General features: G+C 57.8%; 1 protein-coding gene across 3 annotated transcripts in view; it reads left to right on the top strand.

Annotated features, from left to right (window-relative positions):
* LOC116941090 (low-density lipoprotein receptor-related protein 2-like) overlaps window positions 1–22,395 on the top strand; it is an 83,870-nt gene that overhangs the window by 10,254 nt on the left and 51,221 nt on the right. For 2 of the 3 annotated variants that reach the window (XM_076066053.1, XM_032951713.2), the window contains exons 3-20: window positions 494–628; window positions 1,635–1,754; window positions 4,198–4,308; window positions 4,862–4,975; window positions 7,594–7,710; window positions 8,117–8,281; window positions 9,818–9,934; window positions 10,428–10,559; window positions 11,431–11,597; window positions 12,065–12,288; window positions 13,170–13,376; window positions 13,908–14,110; window positions 14,702–14,842; window positions 15,278–15,481; window positions 16,114–16,306; window positions 17,210–17,335; window positions 18,930–19,060; window positions 21,045–21,182. In XM_076066053.1, coding sequence (XP_075922168.1) covers window positions 494–628; window positions 1,635–1,754; window positions 4,198–4,308; window positions 4,862–4,975; window positions 7,594–7,710; window positions 8,117–8,281; window positions 9,818–9,934; window positions 10,428–10,559; window positions 11,431–11,597; window positions 12,065–12,288; window positions 13,170–13,376; window positions 13,908–14,110; window positions 14,702–14,842; window positions 15,278–15,481; window positions 16,114–16,306; window positions 17,210–17,335; window positions 18,930–19,060; window positions 21,045–21,182 — 2,745 coding nt within the window. The remainder of the gene's footprint in view (window positions 1–493; window positions 629–1,634; window positions 1,755–4,197; window positions 4,309–4,861; window positions 4,976–7,593; window positions 7,711–8,116; window positions 8,282–9,817; window positions 9,935–10,427; window positions 10,560–11,430; window positions 11,598–12,064; window positions 12,289–13,169; window positions 13,377–13,907; window positions 14,111–14,701; window positions 14,843–15,277; window positions 15,482–16,113; window positions 16,307–17,209; window positions 17,336–18,929; window positions 19,061–21,044; window positions 21,183–22,395) is intronic. The other variant, XM_076066052.1, reaches the window with a different exon arrangement.

Below are 22,395 nucleotides of genomic sequence, written 5' to 3'. Positions count from 1 at the left end.
GCCCGGCTCGTTCCGTGCACTGGCTCTGGTGAATGGCTCTCTGAACCCTCGGGAAGCCGCGCTGAGCCATAATTAACCCGATGATGCCGAGCAACATTGTCTCTGTGCTACCGTCCGTGTGTCCACGTCTTTGTGTTTCGATGTACCCTACTTATATGCAGTAAAAATGCACGGCGAATTCAGAGCGGGATTACTGTGAGACTGAGGACTAAGCAGGCAGCCGAGGTGGCGTGCCTAATCTTCGTAGCAGACAGCTTCAAATGTAACAACATTCTGCGCGCACCTCCCCGCTGGGCTGGCGCTACGCGAACTCGCGAATACCGGAGGCTGCTGGGTCACGAAAAGAGAATGAGTATGCATTGAGCAACTCGCGCAAATATGTGAAACTCGCAAATCCAGAGCTCGCGCATAGCGACTGTTTAATGTATGCCCATGTGTCTGCCCATGCATACGTGTCCGTGTGTCCCGTGTGCCCCCCCCCCCCCCTGCGTAGCGCCGCCCACATGTGGCCCCACGGAGTTCCCGTGCGCTTCGGTCCGGGAGTGCGTGCCGCTCTCCTGGGTGTGCGACGAGGAGGCGGACTGCGAGGACGGCTCCGACGAGCACGCGGGGTGCAGCGGCTTCTCAGGTACCACCCCCCACCCACCCCCGGCAACCTCCTCCACCCCACCCCCCCCCCCTCCTCAACGTGCAGGCGGTCCGAATGCTCTGGGGTCTACGGGCCGGAGGGGGTGCCCAGGCAGAGAGGGGATCGATTGGACAGGGCCCCCCTCATTTCACCCCTCTCCTAATGAGTGTGCGAGGCGTTGCGAGAATACTGGGAGACTGCAATAGGCAAGTGGCGATCAGCCACAGCCAGGACTGGATGTGGGTTGCTTAAACCAAGCCCCGATTATGATTGTTGCTGTTTAATCCTGGCTCTCTCAAGAAAGTCTGCGTCTGAGACTTGGAATATTACCTTGGAATCAGCACGATGTGGAAGAGGGATCTGCGAGCGCTCCTGTGTTGTCTCAAAACGTTTGTGCGTCGTGCATCTACCGAGGCTCGCTGTGTCTGTAGACTCTTGAAGGGAATGTTTTATGCTGACGTACGAGCCTAAATAATAGTAATGTAACAAATAGAATCATGTTTGTCATTCACGCTGCCTCGAAACAGAACTTGCTTGGGGGAAAAAAAGCTTTTCGGATTTTTTTTATATGTCATCATCACGTGGAAATGTATAGCAGCCAACCACTCTAAACGCGTGATGTTGATTTTAAATGTGGAGGGAAACCGGAGGACCCGGAGAAAAATCCACACGACCATGGGGAGAGAGAGAGACTTACAAACTCCAAATAAATAGGCATCGTCAGGGCCTGGATCGAACCCACGACTTCCTGTACACCAGGAGAGTTAGTTAACATCCTATCACTGCGGCGCCCACACGGAACGGGGAGGCCCTCATTCAGCAGTAGATTGACAAGAAGGGCTGTACATGTTCGTGTTTGTAAACAGGAGAGTGATACGTGACACTGGCACGCCGTGGAGGGTTTCCTGCGTGCCCTCCTCGCTGTCGAGTCAATCTCTGCGTCTCGCACGGCGCCCCCCTCCCCACCTCTCTCTCTCTCTCTTCCCGTGGCGTCGTCTCCTCCCAGCAGCCCCCAACGCGTGCGCTAGTGGGGAGTGGACGTGCGCGAGTGGGGAGTGTGTACCCTCTGCACGCCGCTGTGACCACGAGCCGGACTGCACGGACGCCTCCGATGAGAAGTTGTGCCGTGAGTGACCGCGGCCCACGGCCCTCCCTCCTTACCATTTCTTTTCGCTGATCAACAAAACGTCGGTTTCGTGTTTGTTGTGAACTTCAGATTGTTTTTAGTTTTTTTAACAGCACGATCTATGTGTTTATTGTCCCCCATCCCATCAACGTCAGCTGTAGAACCTGTGCTCTCTTCCAAATCCCACTCGGTTCAAATTGGAGTACCCCCTGCAAATAATCCTCGCAGTGTGTACGCACGCACGCAATCCCGTGCTCCACGTACCCTGCCCCGCTCTCCCACCCTATCTCTTGCGAGGATTACAGGATAATCAAGGGTCTCGTCCACGTGTCTCTCTGAGTCTCTGAACGTTCACGGGTCTCTTTACAGCATCAATTATTCTCTACGAGTCGATGGTTCTTTCTGATCCTCTGCGGGTTTCTATGAATGCTTATTTGCTGCGATTCCCTAAGAATGACTAAGGGGTCTCCATGAATCTGTATGGACCTCCATCATTGTCTCGCCTCTTGGTCTCTCTGATGGCCTCTGTGTCTCATGGTAAATGTGATTGGATAGCGGTGAAGGAGGCGGCTTTGCCGTTCATCTTGCGCGGCGGTGCCTGTACGTAGGTCTAGGCGGTCACACACCAATGCCTCGCTTGCGCAAGATCTGACTCAGAGCTGCTGAACAGCCGGACTTAGCTGCACTGGTCACACTCACCTAAAACAAAAAAAAACAGCCGTTACAAAGCGCCCATGTAAATTAGAATACCAAGTAAAATTCACTTTTCACTCATAAATCAAAGTGTCAAGGAACAATCGAATGGAAACAAAACACACTGGCTGGCCCGACGCACACAAAGTACACACGCAAACTACACAGACGCCCGCGGAGAGAGCCATTTCACGTAAATGAAAAAGAAATACATTTCGGAGAAAATCTTAAACAACAAATCCACGTGCATGGAACCAACACCATAAAGTGAGGCCAGGCAGCAGGTGTGGCAGCAGCGGGGGTGGAAATCCTTCCCCACGTGAGTGGGGTGCAGTGGGTTGCCTCGTGGATCTGGGCCCACTCAACTCAACAAAGGCAAAGCGCCACGTGCACTTAACGACGCGGGACTGGACCGACGCAGCCGCGTGCGGTTTGATTGGAGAACGGAACCTTAAATGACGCACATGAGGAACCGAGGTAGAATTGTGAAAAGGAGTCCCTTTATGTCACGAACAAGAATAGAGGATTTAATTTAAGGGTGTGTGTGCTTGCGGGCCCTGTGAGCCAGGCGTTAACCAAGGGGGTAGACGAAGGACAGAAAACAAGAACATCTACCGACAGTGAGGACAGAGTAACACTCTCATGGAACATCACACGTGTAAACACAGAGCTAGAGATTAATCGCGCGGCATGTATGCACGTATGCTGAACTTCTTTCCCACCGTACGTAGCCAACCGTGCTAATCGGAGTTGCGCCGTGAAGGACAACAAACATGCGTAAAGGTTTACACGTGTTTCAGGAGCGTTCTGAGTTCACAATTCTCTCCTTCAATTCTCAATCCTTCCCATCCTCTTCTCCCAATATTCAATCCCCCCCTCCTATCTAAATTCTTCTCTCCTCTCTCTCTCCCTCACTTTCTTCCTCCCTCCTATCTCAATCACCCTCCCTTCTCAATCTCCCCTCCCTCCCTCCCTCACTGCAGCACTCAGCGCAGTGGTCCGCACTCTGAGCCCACGGAATTATAATGGCATGTAATTTCAAACTGCATTTAGTAAAACCTAGCAGCGTGTCCCATCTTTGGTGCTCCCTTGTGTAATTATTAAAATACAGGCCGGCAATGATACAGAGGACCTCCGTGCTCAATGGACCTTTATCTCGTGATAGACGTACTGTTACTCCTACTGTAATAGTAAGATAATAATGCCCTCGATTTATCCCAGATGGCCTCGCTGAACCTCAAGACTTTTTCAAGAGGGTCCTGCCTTTGGACGTTTGGCCAATTCCACGAACGAGCATCGGGCTTCATTCGGGCAGGAAACTGGATTAACTCAGGAAAAAAAAGAAATATCACTCAAAACTCCACACAGATAGATTCTCCTTCCTCGTTGACGCGCCTGGGTCTCTCACGCTCGCCCCATTCGAGCCCCGTTCGTGGAGTTAAGTTTCCGTGTATCCGTGTAGTGTAGCCATGTGTTCATGTGTCTGTATTTACGTGTGTCCATATGTTCCTGCATCGATATGCTCGTTTGTTACTGTGTTCATGCGTCTATGTGTTTGTGCGGGTGTCGGTGTGTGTGTCTGCGTGTGCATTGTCTGCGTATGTCCGTATGTCGGTGTTTCCGTGTGTGCGTCTGTCTGCGCGTCGCCTTGCCCGTGTGTGCGTGTGTCGGAATGTTTGTGTGCCTGTGTGTCGCTGTGCGGCTGTGCGAGTGTGTCCGTGTGTGCGTTTATCCGCGTGTCCGTGAGCAGGATACCCCGTGTGCCCGGAGCTCGCCTGCACGAGTGGCGTCTGCTTCAACCGGAGCCAGCGCTGCGACCGCGTGGCCGACTGCAGGGACGGCTCTGACGAGCACGGATGTGGTACGCGAGTGCACACCAAGACAAGGATCCCCCCCCCCATGTAGCCGGTAACAGACTGAGTGGGGCAAGTGCTGTTAGCGGAGCACCTAGGAATGCCGATAGGGCACATGAGGGTGTGGGAGAGCCAGCACCGTTCCCGACCGCCTTTGTCTCCCCAGTGGTCAGGTGGGTAGATTTTTAGCACGGTGGGCTTTCATCCCTCTGTGCCCAGAACACATTCCCGGGTTCACCTCCCATGCTGCAGTTCAATGGGAATGTTTTATAGGCTCTGTTTTTTTCTGAATTCAAAAGCATTGGTTAGAAACCGCACTCCTCATGAATCCATGAATAAGGGCCATTGCCCGAAACGCCCACTGATGAGCAGTAACACCACGAAACACGACGGTGTTCCTACTGGCCCAAGCGTCAGTAGTAACACCGTGCTTGGACAGCACTGCCCACGCGTCCCCGGGTAGCGTGACGAGCGAGCCGCGTGCGGACATTCGCATCGTCCCCCCGCGCTGGGCGATTGCCCCCCAACCCCCCCCCCCCCCCGCGCGCGCGGCGTGTGCAGGGTTCCGCTGCGGCACGCACGAGTTCGCCTGCGCCGACGGGCGGTGCCTCCCGGTGGCCTTCCGCTGCGACCACCGCCAGGACTGCGGCGACGGCAGCGACGAGGCCGACTGCGGTGAGAGCGCGCGGTGCAGACGCGGGTGTGCGTCGGTCCCCCGGGTCAGTGTGGGTTTCCGTGGTATGCGTGTGTGTGTAAGTGTGTATGTGTGTCCTCAGTGTGCCGGGAAAGGTCCTGGCAAAGATTATTCAGCATCGCCTTGCCAGGCACGCTGAGGAGAGGCTTGCGGAGCCCCAATGCGGTTTCAGGAAAGGGCGGTCCTGCACAGATGCTATATTTTCTGTCCGTCTGCTACAGCAGAGGTTTAGGGAATTCCAACAAGACCTACATCTCTGCTGTATTGACCTGGTCAAGGCCTATGATACCATCAGTAGGCCTGGGCTCTGGGTCGTTCTTCGTGCTTTTGGAGTACCTGACCCTCTGCTCACGATCATTAAGGACCTTCATGATGGTGAGCGGGCCCGGGTAAAACTACGTGGCCGGGAGTCAGAGCCATTCCCTGTACACCTTGGGGTGCGACAGGGATGTCCTCTGGCTCCCACATTATTTAACATCTATTTTGGCCACGTAGTTCGTGAAGCCTTCAATAGCTGTACCGGGGGAATCTCCATATGGTACAGATATAATGGGAGGCTAATCGATGCCCGGGTGCGGTCAAGGGATGGCTCCCTATTGCTCAACCACGTTATGTATGCTGATGATTTGGTAATAGCTGCTCAGTCAGAGGAGGAGTTGGAGACGCTGCTGCTGCTGAGACTGGAGCGTGCCACTAAGAGGTGGGGCCTTACCATCAGCCCCACCAAAACTAAGCACCTGCCTGGGTATTTTGTACCATCGGACACTCCACCCCCACAACTCCCAATCGGTGATGGGGCAGTTGTGGAGAGAGTGGAGAGTTTCCCATACCTGGGCAGTGTGCTTATGACTGGCTCCAGTTTAACAGCAGAGGTCTCACTCCGAATCAGTCGAGCGGCAATATCTTTTCATCGGTTGCGTAACGCTGTGTGGAAGCTACCTGGTCTGTCGCTCCGCACTAAGCTTCAGGTCTTCTCGGCCACGGTCATTCCCTCCCTTCTCTACGCTTGCGAAACGTGGACCCCCCTAATGGAACATCTTCGCCGGTTAGAAACATTTAGGCTGGCCTGCCTACGATCCATCCTGGGTTTAACCAGACTGGATTGTGTGAGGAGCTCACAAATCCTTGAAAGATCTGGGCAGGGTCTCATCGGTGAGCTCCTCCGGCAGGCAAGGCTGCGATGGCTGGGTCATGTAGCCCGCATGCCCATCCACCGCATGCCGAAACAGCTTTTGTTTGGCCGATTGAGGGGGCTAAGCGGGCGCGGCACGGGCTAGAGAAGAGATGGAGTGATGTGGTACAGGAGGACGTGGAGCTGAGTGGACTTGCCGATGACTGGTACCAGCGGTGTCAAGATCGGCCTCTGTGGAGGAGGCTCGTGAAGGATGCTACTGGGCAGTTGGAGGCAGTCGCCCTCCAACAACAACGGAGGGCGGAGGAGCGACGCTCACAACAGCGAGCGGAGCGCCGGGTGGCTAAAGCACAGCAGGTTGGCACAGTAGGGGGCACAGGTGGTGCATCAGCCAGTCATCTCAGTCAGTCGACCCGTGGCACCTGGGTCTGCCCCGTGACCTCCTGCCAGCGGGCGTTCGACACTTCACGTGGCCTCAGGGTGCACATAGCCTGGCACAAGCGTCGTGGTGACGTCACCGCCACTTAGTGGCGAATGGCGGTTGTTGTTGTTGTATGTGTGTTGACCTTGTGTGGAGCGGTGGCGCAGCGGTCAGCGCTGCGATACGAACCCGGCGATCCGAGTTCGATTCCCGCTCAAGGCCAACACCGGTGACGATTATCTGAACCGGTCCTCGGGGTCCCCTAGATCGACTCAACCTCAAATGAGTACCTGGTGCGATGCGTAAACATCGCCACTGGGAAGGCAAAGGCGTCCGGGTGTCGACCACACCACCCCCTCGTGTGCCGTGGTGGCCTTCATAGCTGGTCGCTAGCAGCACTTGCCCCAACAGCCTGTGAAGGCTATAGGGGGGATCTTTGTCTCTGACTTTCGCACCACATCGCCAACAGCGCTAATCGGATATGGGGGGGGGGGGAAGAACAACAAACTGACACAAAAAGCAGTTCTGAAAAAAATTCGTTTTCAAACAGACTACATTTAAAGTGCGTAGCTCCAGTGGCTTTCTAAAATATGGGAAGGAAGACAGTTACAGACGCCCGCAAAAGGCGCATCTGGAAGCGCGCGACGCAGTGACCATCTTTGTTCGATGTCGAGCCAAAAGCCGCTTGCGAGGATGACCGGAGTTCGCGTATGTGGGTCTCTGTGAAAGTCTGTATAGGTCTCTATGTCAATCTGCGTGTCTCTAAGTCAGTCTTACTCTCTGTGTGAGCCTCGGAGTCTCCAAGCGAGTCTACGGGTCTCTATGCGAGTCTATGGGTCTCTATGCTAGAAAACGCCGATGGTGAAACCACCGCGAGATCATTCGACTTTCTCAGTGAATCCACCCGCACGCGTCATCACCTGTGACTGCAAAAACCCGGAGCAGACTCTGTTTGCCGAAAAGCCACCACTGCACCGGGCGATACTCTGGCCTCTAAACGTTCCTCGCATGACGTACGCATCTCACTGTCCCCCACCCCCTCACAGCGTACGGGACGTGTGGGCCGGAGCGGGTGGTGTGCCCGAGCGGGCGGTGCGTGCCGCGCTCCTGGCTCTGCGATGGCCAGGACGACTGCGGCGACTCCAGCGACGAGAGCGGCTGTGGTGAGGAGGGCGGCAAGGTGGCTGGGCGAGCCGCGCGCGTGCGTGTGCGCGTGCGTGCGTGCGTGTGCGCGTGGGGAGCGGTGGTGTAGCGGTTAGCGCTATGCTGCGCTACGAACCTGGCGACCCAGGTCTCGAATGCCGCTCACGGCCAGCACCCAGTGACGACTATCTGAACTGGTCCTGGGCCACCCCTAGGTCGACCCGGCCTCAAATTAGTACCTGGTGCGGTGTGTAAACATCGCCACCAGGGAGACAAAGGCGGCCGGGCGTGGTGTTGTCCACCCACCCCCTCGTGTACCGTGCCGGCCTTCATAGGTGCTACTCGCTAACAGCACTTGCCCCAACAGTCTGTCAAGGCTATACGGGGGATCTTTGTCTTTTTTTTCTCATCTTTGTGTCTATGCAGAAGGACAGCAGCAGCGGCAGCAGCAGGCGAGCTGCCCCCCCGGGGAGTGGGGCTGCCCCGACTCGCGGGCGTGCATCCCCGTGGAGCGCGTGTGCGACGGGACTCGCGACTGCCCCCCCGCGGGGAGCGGCGACGAGACCAACGTCACCGCGGGGCTGCTCTGCGGTGAGCCCCCTCCCCTCGCTGTCCTCGGCTCTCCCTTCCTCTCCAGAGCAACCGGTGGCATTCCGCGGGGAGGGAGGGGGGGGTGCTCGCCCAACGAGGCGGGGATTTTAACGGAGACGCTAAAGTTCCGTCGGACGCTCCGTCACGGCTCTCGAGCGACGGCGTCGCTCCGCTGAAGAATGTTAAATGTACGCTTGTGGCGTCGTGGTGATGTCACTGGAGCGCTGCAGACCCGTTCCACGCTGGGGTGGTAACGTGGCCCAGCCGTAGCGCATTGGCTGCTTGTTGCAGACGTTCATGGTTCACGTCCGGTCATTTCTGTGGGTACGTTCACTCTCGTGTAAAATGCATGCCGTATTCTTCGCAGTGGACGTTAAACATCCCCTGACGTCATGCGAAAGGAGAAAGCCATTGTGTGCCGGCGTCACGATCCAACTTTGGCGAATAAAAAAAAGAATGCTCGCAAATTGGTAAATGCGATTACGCAATAGCAGCGATCATCGTCCCCCCACTGGCAAGCTAACACAGGCTAGGAGAGGAGTCGCCTTTTCTCCCATGTATACGTATGTTGGAACTTCTTTCGCACCCTACGTAGCTGACCGTGCTAATCGGAGGTGCAGGGGGAAGGACAACAAACTGAACACAAAAATCAGTTGTAAGAAATTAGTTTTCAATTAGTTTTCAATCCCATAGGGACAGCTACCACTAGGGGTGCCCTTTCCAATGTGTTGTTGTTCATCGATTATAATCGCATGTAAATTACGTAAGATGCCCTGGCGTAAAAGAGGTCAAATCTATAAAAATGTGTTTTTTATATAATTATATTCATTACTTCATTGACGGGTTAATGCCTGGTGTTTGTGCTGCTTACTGCTGCACAGAACGAGTGAGCAACACACCGTTGCCATGTAACGTTCTCCGTTAATCGGCGGTTCCGGTGTTCGTAACGGTGCCCTCCCCGTGCCCTCCCCGTTCCCACCCCGTGTCCTCCCCGTGCCCACCCCATGCCACCCCGTGCCCACCCCGTGCCCTCCCCGTGCCCATCCCGTGCCCACCCCTTTCCCACCCCGTGCCCTCCCCGTGCCCTCCCCGTGTCCTCCCCGTGCCCACCCCGTGCCCTCCCCATGCCCATCCCGTGCCAACCCCTTTCCCACCCCGTGCCCTCCCCGTGCCCTCCCCATGCCACCCCGTGCCCTGCCCTTTCCCACCCCGTGCCCATCCCGTGCCCACCCCGTGCCCTCCCCGTGTCCTCCCCGTGCCTTCCCACCCCGTGCCCACTCCGTGCCCTCCCCATGCCCATCCCGTGCCCTCCCCATGCCCATCCCGTGCCAACCCCTTTCCCACCCCGTGCCCTCCCCATGCCACCCCGTGCCCACCCCGTGCCCTGCCCTTTCCCACCCCGTGCCCATCCCGTGCCCACCCCTTTCCCACCCCGTGCCCTCCCCGTGCCTTCCCACCCCGTGCCCACTCCGTGCCCACCCCGTGCCCTCCCCGTCTCTATCCCGTGCCCTCCCCGTGCCCTCCCCTGTTCCTCAGGCTTCTCCTCGTGCGCGGCGCTCAGCTGCGAGTTCACGTGTCGAGCCTCTCCCAGCGGCGGGACCTGCGCCTGCCCCGGGAACCTCGTGGTGGCCAACGACAGTCGCTCCTGCGTGGGTGAGACCCCTGGGGGGATGGGGGGGGGGAGCAGAGGTTAGGGGGAGAGAGAAGTTTTTAGGAATCTCAGTGCCAGCCTGGAGCAAGGGGCTAAACCATCTACTCGTCGTGTCTACCCAGAGTTAAGATCTTCTTGAATTCCCAAGCAGGAGAGCTTCCACCTCATGATCCCCCCTTCCCACGTGTGCCAGCTTTCCACCATCTCAGAAGCCAAGCAGGTTTGAGCCTGGAGAGTGATTGTATTGGGGACCACCTCGCACGAAACAGGTGTAGGCAACATCAGTGGGAAATGTTCTCAGAACCTGGCCTGAACTTCCCCTAGGTCGACTCAGTCTTGCACGAGTGCGTGGCGCAGGGCGCAAACATCAGCACGGGGGAGACAAAGCCGACCTGCCGCGGTGCTGCCCGCACCGCTACTCCCCGCTCTCGCCCCAGCCGTGCCGGACCGCTACGACGCGCGGGCGCGTGTCTTTGCCTCGTGCGTGTGCGGCAGACTTCGATGAGTGCAGGGTGTGGGGCGCCTGCGATCAGCTGTGCGAGACGCGGCCGCGCGGGCACCGCTGCGCGTGCGTGGACGGGTACGTGCTGGAGCGCGGTCGCCACTGCCGTGTCAACGCCTCCTCCGGCAAGTGACCCCCCCCCCCCCGCCCCCACCCAACTCGCTCCTCACCCACCGCCGGCACCCCTCCCCACCCTCCCGCCCCTCGTCCCCCCCCAAACGTGGGTCTTGACGGGCGGGGGGGTGGGGGGGGGGCGCGGGATGGGTCGGTCGAGCGGCATCTCTTCGTTGACACCGTCGCGAATCCAGTCGTGGACATCGTTGTCATTTCTGACGAACGAGTCTGCCGTCAGGGTCATTGGGGTCAGGTCACGGTTCTGTGTCCGTGCCGTCTCTGGGTGTCGACGCCGCTGTCGGTTTCTTCAGCGCCCATCCGGATTTTGCCGGTTGGCATCCCACGTACGGACAGTCCGACCCTGTGGTGGTCATTTCCCACCATGACGACTGAGGACAGCCAAACGGCCCCCTGCCGGATGACTTGCTGTTATAGAGGAGGTAAATTAGTGATGACGTGCGAGCGGTCACACATTCGGCGGAGTTGTCTCGCATGCTGAGAGGAAGGCGCACTTTGAAGCTGCCAGGAGGTTGGAGGACAGACCCAGGCACTGTGAGTTAATTGGATAGCGTGACTGGCTGATGCTCCGCTCGCACACCCCGCTGCGCCGATTCACTACTCTCAGCCAAATTGCTGGGAGTCGTCCAGTTCTGCGCGACTTTTGCCCAGGTCGACTCAGCCCTAAATGAGCACCTGGCGCGTAAACGTCATCGCTGGAGAGACAACAGCGCCCGGACATGGCACTGGGGACACCACCCTGCTGGCCTTCATAGTGGCTCGCTCGCAGCACTTGCTCCAACCGCCTGTTAAGGGCCTTTGTATTTTCTTATTGCGTGTCCATGGGTGCGCGTGTGTGCACGTGCGTGTGCGTGCGTGCCTCAGGCCGCCCGCTGCTCATCTTCTCCGACGGCCGGGGCCTCCTCGTGGGCGACCTGCACGGCCACGAGCTCCGCGCGCTCACTCCGTCGCCCGCCCGCGGCAACCCCACGGGGGTCGACTTCCACGCGCGCCTCGGCACCGTCTACTGGACGGACGCCGCGCTCAACAAGGTGCCGGCTCGAGGTCGCGCCGCACCGCCACAGCCGGGCGGCCCGAGGGGGGCGGCGTTTGTCGCTCGTGTCGGGATTGGGCTCGGCCGATGAGATTGGCGTTGTCGTTTCCGCGGGTTTGCTGCCCCCTCGCCCTCCCCCCGTATTTTAGTCAATGTTTATTTTCACCCCCCTCACGTCTGAGACCACGGGACATCCCGCCCCCCTCCCGTCCCACACCTCGCCGTGTTCATATTTAAGAAGGAAATGGCCAACCGTTGTGAAATTCCAACACGGACGCGCACGCCCTGTAACGCCGATCGTTTGGATTGTACCACGCGTCAGAAGCGTGAAAAGCAAAAATCTTAAAAACGTATCTTTCTTTTCGAGTTGCTCCTCCGTTGAACCGTCACCGCCCTGCGGACGATCGGCCCGGCCGGCACGAGGCGGCCGTTGCTGAAACCTGTGCCGTGCCGCCCGACCGGCAGGTCTTCTCGGCGCGAGCGGACGGCTCGGGTCTGCAGGAGGTGGTGGGCTCGGCGCTGGAGACGCCGGAGAGCGTGGCGGTGGACTGGGTGAGCCACAAGCTGTACGTGCTCGACTCGACGGCGCACCGCATCGACGTGACGGCGCTGGACGGCGCCGGGCGCCTCGTGCTGCTCGCCGACGACCTGGAGGGCGCCCGCAGCCTCGCGCTCGACCCCACACTCGGGTGGGCGACGCGCCAACGCACGCACGCACGCACGCTTCCACGCGTGTACACGCACGCTTCCACGCGTGTACACGCTCGCCTCTTGGCGGCAGGGTGGCAATGCGGCGGTAATCCTTGTGCCTCGTAGCAACAAAGACCTGAGCTCGATTCTCGACTCGGGCACCTTTCCTGCGTAGAGATTTTCTGTTCTCCCCTTGTTGTGCGTGATTTTCCTTCGGATCCTCCGGTGTCCTCCCATAGCCAACAATACCACACACAATGTATATTTTGTTAGCCAAGCATCCCAATGCTAAAGTATTTCCTGCAAATTACCCAATTGGGTTGGCACACAGCAACATTCCCTGCCGACTGCAAAAACTTGGTTGGACCGTTCTGAAAAAAAGTAAATAAGCACAAAAATAAAGACAAAGATCCCCCCTATAGCCTGGACAGACTGTTGGGGCAAGTGCCGCCTTTGTCTCCCAAGTGGCGATGCTTACACACCACACCAGGTACTCATTTGAGACTGAGTCGACCTAGAGGAGGCCCAAGATCTGTTCAGATAATCGTCACTGGTGTTGGCCATGAGCGGGAATCGAACTCGGGATGTCGGTTTTCATAGCGCATCGCGCTAACCGCTACACTACCGCGCATAGTCACAACAACAGCAGCCGCCATTCGCCACTAAGTGGCGGCGACGTCACCACGGCGCTTGTGCCAGGCTATGTGCACTTTAAGGCCACGTGAAGTGACGGACGCCCGCTGGCAGGAGGTCACGGGGCAGACCCAGTTGTCACGGGTCGACTGACATCGTAAACTCATACGTACACACGAAGGAGTGTCGGCCAACCACCAGCTGGCGGTGCTCGCCGCGGGCATCACGTGACGTCTGTGCCACGCAGGTTCATGTTCTTCTCGTCGTGGGACGCGCCGAGCGACGCGCCGCGCCTCGAGCGAGCGCACATGGACGGCTCGGCACGCGCACCGCTCGTCGTAGGCCGGCTCGGCTGGCTCGCCGGCCTCTCCCTCGACCACGTGCTCAAGCGGCTCTACTGGAGCGACAGCCGCTACGACCGCATCGAGTGCGTCTCCTACAGCGGCCTCGACAGGTGCTGCACCACTTCACCCTGACCGCCGCATCCCTAACCTCATCCCCGCCACCCCCGAGCACGTGATCTCTGGCCTGACCCTGACTCGAACTCTCAGGTGACCCTCGGCATTCCTGAATCTGTCCGGAATCCTAGACGGGTTCTCCTGTTCACCCCAACACGAACGCTGACAGGTGCTCTTCCCCTTTGAGAACCCTAATCCCAAGCCTCGTCAAATGCTCCTCCTCGTCACCCTCGACACGTGTTTCTAACCCTAATTCCCACCTTAATTCTTGCCCTATTGCCCCAATCCTCTCATGTCAACAGGGTAAGATGTGCCCGCATCAATATAAAGACAGAAAACATTTGATGCCTGTGCTCCCGTGCGTGCGGCTACCCGCGAACGTTGCGCGACGCGCGTTGCGTTCGCGCGGCGCGCCGGCAACGGGCCCCGCCCCCCCCCCCCCCCCCCCCAGCCAGGCGTCCGGTGAGAGCCTCGCGGCTCCGTCGGCACCGCAGGCTCTCGCTGAGCGTGCGTGCGTTGCGCCGCAGGCGGGTGGTGCTGAGCGGCAGCGCGGTGGTGCCGCACCCGTACGGGGTGTCGCTCTTCGAGGGCCGCGTCTACTTCACCGACTGGACGCGCATGGCGGTGCTCCGCGCGTCGCAGTTCGGCGGCGCCGAGGCCGCCATCGTCCACCGCTCGGGGTCCAAGCCCCACGCCGTGGCGGTGAGCCACGTGGCGCGCCAGCCGCTCGGTAGGGAACCGCGCCACTCACGCTGACGGGCTGGGCTCCCGCACCAGCGGCGAGCGATATCAGAACAGGTCCTGGAACTCCGCTAGGTCGACTTGGGCTTTACTTAGACGCGTAACGTTCTTACCCACCCCCCCCTCCCACCCCTACTGGACATCTGTGAAAACGAGCTTAATAGCTCATCAGATTCCTCCAGTATACGTAAATATACTGTCTGTGACGGGATGTTTGGACATTGTTGTTGATTTGCATTTAAGCGCTTGATTGTTGAACATGTTTGCATTTTCGTGTAAAAAATCTGCCGTAGTTTGTTCCCCACCCCGTAATGTCCTGCAGCTGTCGCCACTGCTGTGGTTGTCCTTGTAAGAGAGCTGCTTCGCTCAATGGGGCCGTGCCAGCTGAAATAATGCAGTCTGAAATGAATACCTGGTGCAGTGTGTAAGCATAATCTCTACGGCACAAAGGCAGCTGGGCGTGGTGCTGGCCACCCACCCGCTGCCATACTGGCCTTCATCGATGCTCGCTCACAGCACTTGCCTGAACACTCTGCGAAGGCTATACGGGGGATCTTTGTCTTTGCGCGTGCGCGTGCAGTGCCGAACCCGTGCGGGCGGCACGGCGGGGGGTGCGAGCACGTCTGCCTGCTCAGCCACCGCGCCGACACCGACGGCCTCGGCTTCCGCTGCCGCTGCCGCCTCGAGTTCGAGCTGCAGGCCGACGGACGCAGCTGCGCGCGTGAGACAGCACCCCGGCGGGTCACAGGCGGCCACGAGCCGCCCTCCTCCCTCCCCCCCAACACTTTTCGCGGCCGCGCGGTGCAACCATCCACCCAGCTCTATTTACAATATTAAAAATGTAAATGTTGTGGATTTACTCTCCAACACACCGGTGGGCTCAAGTAGTAACTAACTGGCGCGTTGTTGACGTGACAAACCTTACCGGCTGTGTCGGGTGGTGGAGGGCTACGACACATTTACACTTACGCGCTCTAACCCAAAAACCTTTATTATGAATAGTATTGGTCGCGAAAGCCTACGTGTTACAATGAGGCTATGCTGAGTGAATGTCATGGGGTGCCCTTTCAGTCCTCCTTCAGTGTCTGTGTTCCTCGAGGCTCCCACCTACCTCCCTCTCTCCCCCCTTCCCGGCTCCGCCTCCTCCCCGCGCCAGTGGTGCAGACGTTTCTGCTGGTGTCGGCGATGGTGTCGGTGCGGGGGATCCCGCTGTCGCCGTCGCGCCAGGAGGACGTGGTGCTGCCCGTCACTTGGAAGCCCTCGTACTTCGTGGGGGTGGAGTTCGACGCGGCGCACCGCTCCGTCTTCTTCTCCGACAGCAGCAAGGGCAGCATCTCCCGGCAGAACCTGGACGGCACCGGTGAGCCGAAGGACGGCACCGACGCCGGTGACGATTGTCCGAGCCGGTCCTGGGCCTCCCCGAGGTCGACTCGGCCTCAAATGAGTACCTGGTATTGGTGGTCAATATCGCCAAAGGCGGCCCGGCGTGGTGCTGGCCTCCCAACCCCCCGCGTGTCGTGTGGGTATTCATAGGTGCTCGCTAAACAGCTCTTGTACCGAGAGTCTGTTCAAGCTACATGGGGGATCTTTGTTTTTGGTGGGGAGCAGTGGCGCAGCGGTCAGCGTGTTGCGATTCGAAGCCTGCCACCCGAGTTCGATACCCACTCACAGCCAACATCTGTGACGAATATCTGAACCGGTCCTGGGCTTCGCCTTGGTCGACTCAAGTCTTAAATTAGTACCCGGTACGGTGTGTAAATATCACACCGTACCGTCACTAACAGCACTCGCCCCAACAGTCTGTCAAGGCAATACGGGGCATATTCATCTTATTTTGGTTTGCGCGCGTGAGATGTACATACGCTCGTGCACACGTGTGCTTTGGCGCGTGCAGCGTGTGCGTCTTTGCGCACGTGTGCACGCGGATGCGCATCCCGTGTATCGTGGCCGCGTGCCACTCGCCCCCTCCCCCCGCCCGCGCGGTGACGCCAGGCCGGCAGGTTCTGGTGGGGGACCAGGCGGAGGGCGTGGAGGCGCTGGCGTACGACTGGCTCTCGGGGAACCTGTACTGGACGGACAGCCGGCGCGGGGACGTGTCGGTGGTGCGCGTCGCTGACCGCTCGCGTCGCGCGCTCTTGACCGGCCTGCAGTCGCCGCGCGCCGTCGCCGTGCACCCCCTCGCCGGGTGAGGCCCCTTCCTGACAGCGTCGTCGTTTTCGTTCTAATTTCCATTCGTAAAAATCTCTCCGCCAGCTTTATCCTCAACGGTGTTCTCGGCATGTGTGTGGAGTGCGTTGAACTTCTTTCGCGCCGCCGTACGTAGACAACCGTGCTTATCGGAGGTGCGGGGGAAGGACAAGAAGCTAAACACACAAAGCGGTTCTAAAGCTTTGGAGGTTTTTCAATCGAGATGTAAAAGTGCGCAGCTCGTTTGACTTCCTAATATCGGAAGGAATTGCGTTCCAGACGGCCGCAGAAGCGCGATGCAGCGACCGTCTTTGTTCGATGGCTCGGCAAAAGACATTTTCTCAATTCTCTCGCAAGGTGATGATAATGAGGACGGTGGCTCACGGTGATGCGATCATCGTAGCCAGGCAGCGGTGCCTGGTGGTGGTGGTGGCTGTGCACGTGCCCGGGAATCCGGCACTGTGGAGGCAGCAGCGAGGGTTGGCGGACAGATGTTGTGAAAACTCCTTTCCCGTGGGTGTCGATGAAGAGCCGTACAAAGCCTCGCCAGAAAAATGCGGCACAGCAAAAATGTGAACGGCACCTGTTCCATCTGTATGGAATAGAGCGTTGCCCCCTCGCACGCGTGGGTTTTCTCTGGGCACGCCGGTTTCCTCCCACATGTAAACACTAATTCATTGGCTGAAAACATCTTCATATACGGGGGGTTGCAGAGCTTTGGCAATTGTTAGCGCCGGTTCACCGCGTGGCTGGCTTCCCGCTTACCTGTGGTACTTCATGGCACCTCCCGGTCGCTCCCTGTGTTCGAGAGCGAGCAGAGAGTTCCGCGCCCGTTTGCCCGTTGACATTGCGATCGTGACAACTGCAGTGGTGGTGGTAACGGCGACGATGTCATCATCAGGTACCTCTTCTGGAGCGAGTGGAACCGCCCGGCGAGGATCGTGCGGGCCTGGTGCGATGGATCCCACGTGGAGCCGATAGTGAACACCACGCTGGGCTGGCCCAACGGCCTCGCCATCGACTGGAGGTGCGGCAACGCGCGTAGCTACAGGGGAGGCGCTCGCGCCGTCAACGCGGCGCTAGCGCCTCCCCCACGTCTCCGCCGGCGGAACTTGCGGACGCAAGTGGGAGGCTGGCTGATTACCGGGTGCAGTTCACGGATGGCTGCCGACTGAAGTTGTTGTGTGCTGTAAATTTGGAGCTGCGACGTGACCACATTGCTTCGGTTTTCTTATCATTACGCTGGCTACCGGTCTTGAAACGAGTTTTTTAAGTCTTGCATGGGCTGGCACCATCATATGAAGCAATTGGCGGGTCCCTGGGGTCCCATCACTGCCCCGGGGTGGGAAAAACCGCGTAGCGACACGAGTCTCGCCTTACCGACAACAAAACTAGTGTCAATCGATTGGCCTCGTTGAGAGCTACTCGGGGCACTAAGTTTCGTAAAAAGTTGAAAAATTACATAAACACGTTAAATTCACTGCCTGGGGGCGGGCTTGCCTTGGCAAAGAAGCTGAGGATCGACGGCTGGCCAGGAGGGCGTCGTCGCCGCGCGCGACTGCGGCGGACGCCCCCCGGGGCTCGCGTTTGGCCGGTGGGGTGGCGCCCATCGTGTCGATCGCCGCCTGCTGCTGCTGCTGGCGCTTGTTGGCACGGCGAGTCTGGGCGGGCGGCGCGTTGCTGTCGGGGTCACGAGTGGGCGGACTGAAAAATATTAATTATTGATCTGATTTTTGCGGGACCCCGGGGTCCCGCAAAATGATTCATATATTCACGAGCTAATTCATCCATACACCCCCTCAAGGTCGTCGAGATCTGCAAACTCTCCAACTCTGTGCGTACCTTGAGCCCGGCTGCGTTCCTGGGGTGAGCGGACATTTTCTGTCTGCGCCTCGGCTGTGGAATTCCCAATCGTTTGAAGTTCGTTTAACCAACAACGTGGATACTTTTAAGTCGCGTCTAAAAACACATTTTCTTAATTCCGGTTATTCTATTTAGCTTCTTCTTTCTTGGCATTTCCTTAACCTTAATCTTACAAGGCGCCTTGAGACATTCGTGGAAGGTGCCTTACAAATAAATGTAAGTTATTATTATTATTAAACGCGGAGGCCTTACCATCAGCACCCCCCCCCCCCCCCCCCCCCCCCACTCTTCACAAAAATTAAGTAATTTCCTGAGCACTACATGTCAGCGAACACTTCGCCAACCTCAACTCTTAATGAGAAATAGCGTGGCTGTGGAGAGAGTGGAGGAGACACCTGGGGCATTGCACACTTGGCCAGCTCCAGTTTGGCAGTGGAGATCTCTCTTGAAATAATTCGAGGGGCGTTATCTTTTCATTGGCTACGTACAACGCTGCGAGGCGGCTCCCTGGCCTGTGGGTCCATGTGACGCTCTGAGTCTTCTCACCACTACCAGCAGCAGCAGCAGCACATTGGTTACTATCACCAGTATCGTCACAAACCACCACCGCCAACGCCATCACCACTACCAACACCGCCATTCTTGCCGCCACCGCTGCCACCACCGTGGGGTTTGGAGGCAGTCGTTGCTTTCAGCCGTGGCTGAAGCTCCCCGTGGTTGAGCTCACCGCCCAATCCCCACGTGTCTGGCTGGCGCAGTGCCCACCGCCTCTACTGGGTGGACGCGTACTTCGACCGCATCGAGCACAGCGACCTGCAGGGCGGTGCCCGCGTGGCGCTGGGCCGCATCTCGCGCATGGTGCACCCCTTCAGCCTCGCCCTGCACGGGGGTAGTGCTCACCGCCACCACCGCTACTGCTCACCACCACCACTACTCACCACCACTACTACTCACCACCACTACTACTCACCACCACCACTACCCACCACCACTACTCACCACCACCAATACTCACCACCACTACTCACCACCACTACTACTCACCACCACCACTACCCACCACCACTACTACTCACCACCACTACCCACCACCACTACTACTCACCACTACTCACCACCACTACTACTCACCACCACCACTACCCACCACCACTACTCACCACCACCACTACTCACCACCACCACTACTCACCACTACCACTACTCATCACCACCACTACTCACCACCACCACTCCTCATCACCACCACTCCTCACCGTCACCACCACCACTACTCACCACCACTACGACTCACCACCACCACTACTCATCACCACCACTACTCACCACCACCACTACTCATCACCACCACTCCTCACCGTCACCACCACCACTACTCACCACCACCAATACTCACCACCACTACGACTCACCACCACCACTACTCACCACCACTACTCACCACCACCACTACTACTCACCACCACTACTCACCGTCACCACCACTACTACTCACCACCACTACTCACCGCCACCACCACCACTACTACTCACCACCAGCAAAACTCACCACCACTACTCACCACCACCAATACTCACCGTCACCACCACCACTACTACTCACCACCAGCAAAACTCACCACCACTACTCACCACCACCAATACTCACCACCACCACTACTCACCGTCACCATCACTACTCACCGCCACCACTACTACTCACCACCACCCCCAATACTCACTGTCACCACCACTACTACTCACCACCACCACTCTTACTCACCACCACCACTACTACTCACCACCACTACTCACCACCACCAATACTCACCACCACCACTACTCACCGTCACCACTACTCAACCACCACTACTCACCACCACCAATACTCATCACCACCACTGCTCACCGTCACCACCACTACTCACCCTTACCACCACCACTACTCACCGTCACCACCACTACTCACCCTTACCACCACCACTACTCACCACCACCAATATTCACCACCACTACTGACCCTCACCACCACCGCTACTTACCAGCACCCCCAATACTCACTGCCACCACCATTACTACTCACCACTACTACTCACCACCACCACTACTCACTGTCATCACCACCACTACTCACCGCCACCACTACCGACTGCCACCACCACTACTACTCACTAATTAAAAAAGCCAAGGATACCCCATATAGCTTTTAACGGACTGTTGGAGTAAGTGCTGTTAGTGAGCACCTCTGAAGGCCGGCACGGTGCACAGGCGGGTGGTCTCCGGAGTGGCGATGTTTACACACCGCACCAAGTACTTATTTAAGGCCGAGTCGACCTAGGGGAGGCCCACGACCAGTTCAGACAATCGTCACCTATGTAGGCCGTGAGCGGGAATCGAACCCGGGTCCTTGGATTTATTGCGCAGCATGCCAACCAACACACTACGGCTCCCCACACACACACACACGCACACACACACGCACACACACACACACACGCACACACACACACGCACCTGATGGTCTGCCGGAGGAATGCTCCCAAAAGGAAGTTTTAAATGCAATACGATTACGAACAAAACGTTCAGCTGATCGTGTAAATTAAATCTGCCCAATACGAGGGCGCATGTGTACTCGTTTGAGGCCGAGTCGACCTAGGGGAGGCCCAGAACCGGTTCAAATATTCACCGCTGGTTTTGGTCACGAGGGGGAATTGAACTCGGGTGGCCAGGTTCACAGCGCAATGCACCGAACACTGCACCGCCGCTTCCCCACATCGCCACCACCGGCATCGCATCCGCCGCAACGCAGGCGGGTACTTGTTAAAGACTCTGCTGAAAGTCGACAATGAGGGCTCCAGAGACGACGAAACGTCCCCCCGCGTGCCGCCCGCCAGACTTCATCTACTTCACGGACTGGAGGCTGGGCATGCTGCTGCGCGTCCGCAAGAGCGACGGGGGCGGCAGCACCGTGATGCGGCGCGGCGTGGTCAGCATCATGCACGTCAAGGTTTACGACGCCGGCACGCAGGGAGGCAAGGCCAGGGGCACGGCGCTCGCCGCCAGCACGCTCACGAGCGCCGTCACTCACGCAGCGTCACTCACGCAGCGTCACTCACGTCACTCACGTCACTCACGCAGCGTCACTCACTCACGTCACTCACGTCACTCACGCTCCGTCACTCACGCAGCGTCACTCACGCACCGTCACTCACGTCACTCACGCAGTGTCACTCACGCACCGTCACTCACGCACCGTCCCTCACGCTCCGTCACTCACGCACCGTCACTCACGAGCGCCGTCACTCACGCAGCGTCACTCACGCACCGTCACTCGCAGTCGCACACCCGACCAGGCTCCGAGCCATCTCCGGCTCAACTCGGATGGCGGGGGGGGGGGGCAAGAGCTGTTCTTGTCTGGGGGGACCACCACGGCAGCGATTCTAAAAACGAAAACTATAAAACTGTTTTTAATCTTGATTTGAAGCTTTCGTGACTGCACGAATCCATACTCGTTGGTTCTTTCGGTAAAGTCACGTAGGTATAAAAATACAATAATTTACGACGTTTCAGACTGCCTCGGCAGCAGACCATGCTTTCCCACCTGATGACGGACGCTTGTGTTGCGCCCGAAACGTCGTAAATTATTTTATTTTATGCCTACGTGACTTTACCGAAAAAACTGTTTTTGTTTTACCAGGTAAGGCCCACTGAGCTGATACGTAGCTCTTATTTTAATAACCGACCTGGCTATCACAAATAATAGCCCAACAAAGCTGCTTAACACGTGGAAATTTATAGCGGCCAATATACCCTAAACGCGTGACGTTGATTTTAAATGCGGAGGTAGAAAAACACGGTGGTCCCGGAGAAAAATCTCCGCGACGGGGGTGGAGAACATGCAAACCCCAATAATTATACGTTCGATTCACCGCTTTAGAGAGTGAACTCGGCTGGTGCCTCGGAGGCATTTGGTGGTGCGGGGCCCAACCAGAGAAACCCCCTTAATTCCGGCCCTGTCTACGAACGCCACAGACACGCGCTCGCACACATGTCCACGCACGGCCTTTCGCTCTGTGCACACACGCTCGTGCACGCTTGCTGGCGCTTCACTGCATGAACTCGCGTGCGCGCCCGAACAGACGCACACATTGACGCGCGCCCGTGCTCGCATATACAAGAAGACACAGATTCCCCGTATAGCTGTAACAAACTGTTGGGGAAAGTGCTGTTAGCGTGCACCTATGA

Source organism: Petromyzon marinus, chromosome 10 (assembly GCF_048934315.1).
Source record: "Petromyzon marinus isolate PM22_M1 ecotype Great Lakes invasive population chromosome 10, UKy_Petmar_22M1.pri1.0, whole genome shotgun sequence".
NCBI classification, from domain to species: domain Eukaryota; kingdom Metazoa; phylum Chordata; class Hyperoartia; order Petromyzontiformes; family Petromyzontidae; genus Petromyzon; species Petromyzon marinus.
This window is presented reverse-complemented; position numbering and strand designations above follow the sequence as displayed.